Raw genomic sequence first — 9,593 nt, 5'->3', positions numbered from 1 at the left:
CGCGGCCGCTATGGGGCAGCAGCGAGCTCAGCCCCGGGCCCCAAGGGGCAGGTGTGGGGCAAGCCTGGCCCCATTCCAGCCCCCCCCCCCTCTCGACCCCGTCATGGAACAGCTCCGAGGTGATAATGCCCCCCCCGTGGCCCTCTCTGCCCCATAGCGTCAGCGGGGAGGGCACAGCCCTCCAGGAGGTGATAATGCCCGAGCACCCATGGGTGCAGGAGGTGCCCCATCCATGGGTGCAGGGCCCATGTGGGGCAGGGGCATCCATGGGTGCAGGGGGTGTGGGGCACGGGCACCCATGGGAGCAGGAGGTGTGGGGCAGGGGCACCCATGGGTGCAGGAGGTGTGGGGCAGGGGCACCCATGGGTGCAGGAGGTGTGGGGCAGGGGCACCCATGGGTGCAGGAGGTGTGGGGCAGGGGCACCCATTGGTGCAGGGGGTGTGGGGCAATGGGACCCATGGATGCAGGAGGTGTGGGGCAGGGGCACCCATGGGTGCAGGGGGTGTGGGGCAATGGGACCCATGGGTGCAGGGGGTGTGGGGCAGGGGCACCCATTGGTGCAGGGGGTGTGGGGCAATGGGACCCATGGATGCAGGAGGTGTGGGGCAGGGGCACCCATGGATGCAGGAGGTGTGGGGCAATGGGACCCATGGATGCAGGAGGTGTGGGGCAGGGGCACCCATGGATGCAGGAGGTGTGGGGCAATGGGACCCATGGGTGCAGGGGGTGTGGGGCAATGGGACCCATGGATGCAGGAGGTGTGGGGCAGGGGCACCCATGGGTGCAGGGGGTGTGGGGCAGGGGCACCCATGGATGCAGGAGGTGTGGGGCAGGGGCACCCATGGGTGCAGGGGGGGTGGGGCAGGGGCACCCATGGGCGCAGGAGGTGTGGGGCAGGGGCACCCATGGGTGCAGGGGGTGTGGGGCAGGGGCACCCATGGGTGCAGGAGGTGTGGGGCAGGGGCACCCATGGGTGCAGGAGGTGTGGGGCAGGGGCACCCATGGGTGCAGGAGGTGTGGGGCAGGGGCACCCATGGGTGCAGGAGGTGTGGGACAGGGGCACCCATGGGTGCAGGAGGTGTGGGGCAGGGGCACCCATGGGTGCAGGAGGTGTGGGGCAGGGGCACCCATGGGTGTGGGGCAGGGGCACCCATGGGTGCAGGAGGTGTGGGGCAGGGGCACCCATGGGTGCAGGAGGTGTGGGGCAGGGGCACCCATGGGTGCTCCTATTTCGGGCCCCCCACAGCTGTCCCGATCCCACATTCCCGGGCCCAGCTCCAGCCCTGGGATAGGGCCAGGGCCACGGACCGGGTTGGGGGCAGGGCCTTGGGGGGGGGGGGGTCCCCAATGGGGGCACTTGTGGGGCCCAGCCCCCCCCCAATCCCTGCCCCATAGAGAGGGGGGAGGGGGATCCCCATTCCTTATCCATGGGTGGGAATGGGATGGGGGGGGTTGGGATGGGATTTGGGGGGGGGGGGATGGGTCCTTGCTGTCCCCCCCCCCCCCCTTTGGCTCCCAGCCAATGGGATCAGGTCCCGGAGCAGATGGGATGGGGGGGAAGAGCAGGTGGGAATGGGGGGGGGAGGGGGGAGGGATCCGGCTGGGAATGCTCGGAGGGGGCAGGGAAAAGGGGGGGGGGGGGGGGGCAAAGGGAGCCCATGGGGTCAAGGACTCCCCCCTCCCCCCCCAAGGGTTCCATTGGGATGGGGGGAGGATGGAGGGGGAGGGGGGATGGGGAAGGGGGGGATGGGGAGGGATGGGGGGGGATGGGGGGGGATGGGGGGGATGGGGGGGATGATGGATGGGGAAGGGGGGATGGGGTGAAGGGGGATGGGGGGATGGGGGGATGGGGGGGTGGGGATGGATGGGATGGGGGTGAAGGGGGGATGGGGATGGGGGGGATGGGGGGATGATGGATGGGGAAGGGGGGATGGGGGGGGATGGGGGGGATGATGGATGTGGAAGGGGGTGAAGGGGGGATGGGGGGGGATGGGGATGGGGGGGATGGGGGGGATGATGGATGGGGAAGGGGGTGAAGGGGGGATGGGGATGGGGGGGATGGGGGGAATGGGGGAATGATGGATGGGGAAGGGGGTGATGGGGGGATGGGGTGAAGGGGGGGATGGGCGGGATGGGGGGATGGGGGGGATGATGGTTGGATGCAGGGCTGGATGGGTCATGGATGCTGGAGGATGCTTGGATAAGGATGGAGGATGATGGAGAGGGACCACCCCCACCCCCACCCCACCCCACCCCCACCCCATGGCCACCCCCTCCCCATCCCTTGCCCTTTCCCATCCCCCCTCCTGCCCATCTTTGGTTCCCATTGGATCGGCCCCAAAGCTCCCGGGATTAGCGCGGAGCCGGGAAAATCTGAGTCACGGCTCCGGGAGCCCCGGGAGCCGCCGCCGTGGGGCTGGGACCCACAGGTGAGGGCCCCCGGGTGCACAGGGCCTGCGCTCAGCCCCACTGCTGGGGGGGGTGTCCGCGGGGAGGGGGAGAGGGATGGGATAGAATGGGATAGAGTGGGGTGGACTGGGATGGAATGGGATGGACTGGGATGGAGTGGGGTGGACTAGGATGGATTGGGATGGATTGGGATGGAGTGGGATGAATAACTGGGATAGAATGGGATGGAGTGGGGTGGATTGGGATGGACTGGGATGGACTGGGCTGGATGGGATGGACTGGGATGGATTGGGATGAATAAGTGGGATAGAATGGGATGGAGCGGGATGGACTGGGATGGACTGGGATGGATTGGGATGGATTGGGATGGATAACCGGGATAGAATGGGATAGAGTGGGGTGGACTGGGATGGAATGGGATGGACTGGGATGGATTGGGATGGACTGGGATGGACTGGGATGGATTGGGATGAATAAGTGGGATAGAATGGGATGGAGCGGGATGGACTGGGATGGACTGGGATGGATTGGGATGGATTGGGATGGATAAGTGGGATAGAATGGGATGGAGCGGGATGGACTGGGATGGACTGGGATGGATTGGGATGGATTGGGATGGATAACCGGGATAGAATGGGATAGAGTGGGGTGGACTGGGATGGAATGGGATGGACTGGGATGGATTGGGATGGACTGGGATGGACTGGGATGGATTGGGATGAATAAGTGGGATAGAATGGGATGGAGCGGGATGGACTGGGATGGACTGGGATGGATTGGGATGGATTGGGATGGATAACCGGGATAGAATGGGATGGAGTGGGGTGGACTGGGATGGAATGGGATGGACTGGGATGGATTGGGATGGATTGGGATGGATAAGTGGGATAGAATGGGATGGAGCGGGATGGACTGGGATGGACTGGGATGGATTGGGATGGATTGGGATGGATAACCGGGATAGAATGGGATAGAGTGGGGTGGACTGGGATGGAATGGGATGGACTGGGATGGAGTGGGGTGGACTGGGATGGAATGGGATGGACTGGGATGGAGTGGGGTGGACTAGGATGGATTGGGATGGATTGGGATGGACTGGGATGAATAACTGGGATAGAATGGGATGGAGCAGGATGGACTGGGATGGACTGGGATGGACTGGGATGAATAACTGGGATAGAATGGGATGGAGTGGCATGAATAACTGGGACAGAATGGGATGGAGTGGGGTGGACTGGGATGGACTGGGATGGATTGGGATGAATAACTGGGACAGAATGGGATGGATTGGGATGGATTGGGATGGACTGGGATGGATTGGGATGAATAACTGGGACAGAATGGGATGGAGTGGGGTGGACTGGGATGGGTTGGGATGGATTGGGATGGATAACTGGGATAGAATGGGATGGAGTGGGATGGATTGGGATGAATACCTGGGATAGAATTGGATAGAGTGGGGTGGACTGGGATGGATTGGGATGAACTGGGATGAACTGCGATAGACTGGTCTATACTGGGAGGGACTGGTCTATCTATACTGGGATGGACTGGTCTATACTGGGATGGACTGGTCTATACTGGGATGGACTGGTCTATACTGGGATGGACTGGTCTATACTGGGATGGACCGGGCTGCAATGGGATGCTTTGGACCAGCTCGGTCCAGGCTCTATCCCAACAACCCTGAGTGAACCGCACTGATTTGATGCCGCCCCCCTCCATCCCCATCCCCACCCCATTGATCCTCTCCCCTCCCTCGCAGGTCCCCTTTTCCCTATAGATCCCCATGGATCCTTCACAGGCCGAGGAGGAAGAGGAGGATGAGGAGGAGAACGAGGCCATCCTGGAGCGTTTGATGGCGCGCCTGGACCGGGACCTGGCGCGCCGGGAGCTGGACCAGGGCTTCACGGTGCTGCAGGAGCTGGGCAGCGGCTCCTATGGGTCCGTGCTCCTCACCCAGCCCCACGAGGGAGGTAACGGAGCCCCCTTCATCCCATCGCATCCCCCCCCGTTCCCATTGGGATCCATTGGTGTTATCCCATCACATCCCCCCCCCATTCCCATTGAGATCCGTTGCTGTCATACCATGGCATCCCCCCCCATTCCCTTTGGGATCCATTGCTGTTATCCCCTCGCATCTCCCCCATTCCCATTGGGATCCATTGCTGTCATCCCATCGCATCCCCCCCGTTCCCATTGGGATCCATTGCTGTCATCCCATCGCATCCCCCCCCATTCCCATTGGGATCCGTTGGTGTTCTCCCATCGCATCCCCCCCCGTTTCCATTGGGATCCGTTGCTGTTATCCCATCCCATCGCATCCCACCCCATTCCCATTGCCCCATTGCTGTTATGGCATCCCCCCCCATTCCCATTGGGATCCGTTGCTGTCATCCCATCCCATCCCCCCCATTCCCATTGGGATCCATTGCTGTCATCCCATCACATCCCCCCCGTTCCCATTGGGATCCATTGCTGTCATACCCTCACATCTCCCCCATTCCCATTGCCCCCATTGCTGTTATCCCATTGCATCCTCCCCATTCCCATTGGGATCCATTGCTGTTCTCCCCTCCCATCCCACCCCATTGCCCCACCACCGTCCCCCCATCCCACCCCACCCCATTGCCCCATCGCTGCTCCCCCTCCCACCCCATTGCCCCATTGCCCCATTGTCACTCCCCCCTCCCATCCCACCCCATTCCCCCCATCGCCGCTCCCCTCTCCCACCCCATTTCCCCATCACCCCACCACCGTTCCCCCCTCTCCTCTCCCACCCCATTGCCCCATTGCTGCTCCCCCCTCCCACCCCACCCCATTGCCCCCATTGCCGTTCCCCCCTCCCATCCCACCCCATTGCCCCATTGCCGTTCCCCCCTCCCATCCCACCCCATTGCCCCATCACCCCACTGCCGCTCCCCCCTCCCACCCCACCCCATTGCCCCATTGCCGTTCCCCCATCCCACCCCATTGCCCCATTGCCCCATTGCCATTCTCCCCTCCCACCCCACCCCATTGCCCCACTGCCGCTCCCCCCTCGCACCCCATTTCCCCATCACCCCACCGCCGTTCCCCCCTCCCGTCTCTCACCCCATGGCCCCACATCCGTGGGTCGCAGGCCCCCCGGTGGTGCTGAAGGTGCTGCGGAAGGAGCGCACGGAGCGCCGGGCCTTCCTGCGGGAGTTCTGCATCGCGCAGTGCGTGTCCGGGCACGGGGGGTGCCTGCGGGCGCTCCCCATCGCCTTCGAGAGCAGCACCCACTTCATCTTCGGGCAGGAGCTGGCGCCCGAAGGGGACCTCTGCGAGCTCCTCAAGCCGGGGGTAACGGGGGGAAGGGGTGGGGAGGGGATGGGGATGGGATGGGGATGGGGTGGGGAAGGGGATGGGGAAGGGGAATGGGGTGGGGAAGGGATGGGGAAGGGATGGGGATGGGGGGGAAGGGATGGGGATGGGGGGATGGGGATGGGGAAGGGGATGGGGATGGGGAAGGGGAAGGGATGGGGATGGGATGGGGAAGGGATGGGGAAGGGATGGGGAAGGGATGGGGATGGGGATGGGGATGGGGAAGGGGATGGGAAGGGATGGGGAAGGGATGGGGAAGGGGATGGGGAAGGGATGGGGAGGGGATGGGGAAGGGATGGGGAAGGGATGGGGAAGGGGATGGGAAGGGATGGGGAAGGGGATGGGAAGGGATGGGGAAGGGATGGGGAAGGGGATGGGGATGGGGAAGGGATGGGGATGGGATGGGGATGGGATGGGGAAGGGATGGGAAGGGGATGGGGAAAGGGATTCGGATGGGGAAGGGGATGGGGATGCTTTCGAGGGGGGTCCCTTTGCAATGGCTCCCTCCCCACCCTCTCCATGGGGTTCCCCCTCGCCCTGGGATCCTGTGCCTTGAGTCCATCCCCATCGTGTCAATGGGGCTCCCCCTGCCACGGTTCCATCCCCATCCTCTCCATGGGCACCCCCTGGCCAGGCTCCCCCCCTCCGCCTCCCCCCCCCACATCATCCCATCCCCATCCCTCCATCCCCAGCAGGGTCTCCCAGAGGCACAGCACTGCTTCCATCCCATCCCCACCCCCATCCCATCCCACCCCCATCCCCACCCCACCCCCACCCCACCCCCATCCCCATCCCATCCCCACTCCACCCCACCCCCACCCCACCCCCATCCCCATCCCATCCCACCCCATTGCCCCCCATCCCCATCCCACCCCCATCCCCATTGCCCCCCATCCCCATCCCATCCCCACCCGCACTCCCATCCCATCCCACCCCCATCCCCACCCCATTGCCCCCCATCCCCACCCCATTGCCCCCCATCCCCACCCCATCCCCACCCCATCCCCACCCCACCCCCATCCCCACCCCATTGCCCCCCATCCCCATCCCCACCCGCACTCCCATCCCATCCCACCCCCATCCCCACCCCATTGCCCCCCATCCCCGCACCATTGCCCCCCATCCCCATCATCATCCCATTGCCCCCCATCCCCATCCCCACCCGCACCCCCATCCCATCTCACCCCCATCCCCACCCCATTGCCCCCCATCCCCATCCCCGCACCATTGCCCCCCATCCCCATCCCTACCCCATTGCCCCCCATCCCCACCCCATCCCCACCCCATCCCCATCCCCACCCCACCCCCATCCCATCCCAATCCCATCCCCACCCCATTGCCCCCCATCCCCATCATCATCCCATTGCCCCCCATCCCCATCCCCACCCGCGCTCCCATCCCATCCCACCCCCCTCCCCACCCCATTGCCCCCCATCCCCACCCCATCCCCACCCCACCCCCATCCCACCCCATTGCCCCCCATCCCCATCCCACCCCCATCCCCACCCCATTGCCCCCCATCCCCATCCCCACCCCATTGCCCCCCATCCCCATCCCCATCCCCTCCCCACCCCATCCCCACCCCATCCCCTCCCCATCCCACCCCCACCCCATCCATCCCTACCCCATCCAAACCCGCATCCCATCCCCACCCCACCCCCACCCCACCCCACCCCACCCCCCCTCCCCTCCCCCCCCCCCAGCAGGGTCTCCCCGAGCCCCAGATCAAGCTCTGCGCCTCCCAGCTCTCCTCCGCCCTGGATTTCCTCCACGCCCGCGCCCTGGTCCACGGCGACGTCAAAGCCGACAACGTCCTCCTCTTCGAGCCCCATTGCCGCCGCGTGAAGCTCGCCGACTTCGGCCTCACCCGCCTGCAGGGCTGCCCCATGGGGCCGCTGCCCTCCCCGCTGCCCCACACCCCCCCCGAGCTCTGCTCCTTGCGGGGCTCCCAAACCCTGGCCCTCGATCCCAGCCTCGACGTTTGGGCCTTCGCCGTCCTCCTCTTCTGCCTCAGCACCGGATGCTTCCCTTGGGCCGTCGCCATGGAGACGGATGCGGCCTTCGCCCGCTTCAGCGCCTGGCAACGGGGGGAGGCCGTGGTACCCGAGGAGTGGGGGGATGGGGGCAGCGGCCCTTGGGATGCTCCGGAGGCTCCTGAGCCTGGATCCCGACCGCAGGAGCCCCGCCATGGAGGTGCACAAGTACCTGGAGCTGCCCTGGGGGGTGGGGGGGGAGGGGGGGGGGAGGGGTGAAGGGGGGGGGGATGGGAAGGGGAGGCTCCCGTTGGGGTGGTCCGATGGGGGTGTGGACACCGATGTCATTGGGTGATGGGATGTGGGCGTGGATGTCATTGGGTGATGGGATGTGGGCGTGGATGGCATTGGGTGATGGGGATGTGGGCATGGATGGCATTGGGTGATGGGATGTGGGCATGGATGTCATTGGGTGATGGGGATGTGGGCATGGATGTCATTGGGTGATGGGATGTGGGCGTGGATGGCATTGGGTGATGGGATGTGGGCGTGGATGGCATTGGGTGATGGGGATGTGGGCATGGATGGCATTGGGTGATGGGGATGTGGGCATGGATGGCATTGGGTGATGGGGATGTGGACACCGATGTCATTGGGTGATGGGGATGTGGGCGTGGATGGCATTGGGTGATGGGATGTGGACACCGATGTCATTGGGTGATGGGATGTGGGTGTGGATGTCATTGGGTGATGGGGATGTGGGCATGGATGGCATTGGGTGATGGGGATGTGGACATGGATGGCATTGGGTGATGGGATGTGGGCATGGATGGCATTGGGTGATGGGGACGTGGACACCGATGTCATTGGATGATGGGGACGTGGACTCCGATGTCATTGGGTGATGGGGACGTGGACATCGATGTCATTGGGTGATGGGGACCCCATCACTGATGTCATTGGGTGATGGGGACGTGGACACCGATATCTCTCAGTGGCATCACCCTCAGGCCCAGGGGATGAAGCAGGAGCCCGGGGCAGGCCTTTGGTGGGTGCTGGGTACCAAAACCCAACGCTAGGACCCAAATCCCCCCCCCACTTTGTGCCCCCAAGGCTCTGGGGCCGCAGGGGTTGGGCCGGGGTCTCTGTCGCCCTCTCGTGGCCAGGGCTGGAACTGCAGCGCTCCTCTGGGCTACGGGGTTTAAAACTGCTATGATTTGTAATAGTCATATAAATAGCATTTAATTTCTAATAGAATTAATTGTATAATAGTATGCATTATTCAAATAAATGCTAATTTTAATTACATTATAATTTATTCTGGAAATAAGAGAGGGTTGGAGGATTTGGGGTCAGGCTTTGCTTTCGGCCCCGTCACTGACGGGACAAGGCCATGAGGAGCTTGAGGGCTCTGGGGGGGGTTTGGGGTCTGTTTGGGGGCTATGGGGGTTCGTCAGGGGGGGGTTGGCTCTTTGGGGTGGGTTCGGGTGATTTTGGGGGGGTTTGGGTGGTTCTAGATGATTTGGGGTGATTTTGGGGAGATTTTGGGTTAGTTTGGGCAGTTTTAGATAATTTGGGGTGATTTGGGGTGGGTTTGGGTAGTTTTAGATAATTTGGGGTGATTTGGGGTGATTTGGGGTGGGTTTGGGTAGTTTTAGATAATTTGGGGTGATTTGGGGTGGGTTTGGGTAGTTTTAGATAATTTGGGGTGATTTTGGGGAGATTTTGGGTTAGTTTGGGCAGTTTTAGATAATTTGGGGTGGTTTGGGGTGGGTTTGGGTAGTTTTAGATAATTTGGGGTGATTTGGGGTGGGTTTGGGTAGTTTTAGATAATTTGGGGTGATTTGGGGTGGGTTTGGGTAGTT

The 9,593-nt window shown here is 63.3% G+C and overlaps 1 protein-coding gene across 1 annotated transcript; it reads left to right on the top strand.

Moving 5' to 3' along the window:
* Positions 1-4,199: 4,199 nt before the first annotated feature.
* On the top strand, positions 4,200-7,978 carry LOC130610747 (uncharacterized serine/threonine-protein kinase SBK3-like; the record flags this gene model as incomplete). The annotated part of the gene is given in 4 exon segments (XM_057430823.1): positions 4,200-4,386; positions 5,532-5,734; positions 7,459-7,868; positions 7,870-7,978. Coding segments are annotated over 4 exon segments (909 nt in total), but the record flags the coding sequence as incomplete, so codon positions are not given.
* Between the last annotated feature and the right edge of the window lie 1,615 nt (positions 7,979-9,593).

The sequence above is a fragment of the Pezoporus wallicus genome, unplaced genomic scaffold (assembly GCF_028554395.1).
Source record: "Pezoporus wallicus isolate ANWC-B61680 ecotype Strahan unplaced genomic scaffold, APGP_CSIRO_Pwel_v1 contig_14571, whole genome shotgun sequence".
Taxonomy (NCBI): domain Eukaryota; kingdom Metazoa; phylum Chordata; class Aves; order Psittaciformes; family Psittacidae; genus Pezoporus; species Pezoporus wallicus.
This window is presented reverse-complemented; position numbering and strand designations above follow the sequence as displayed.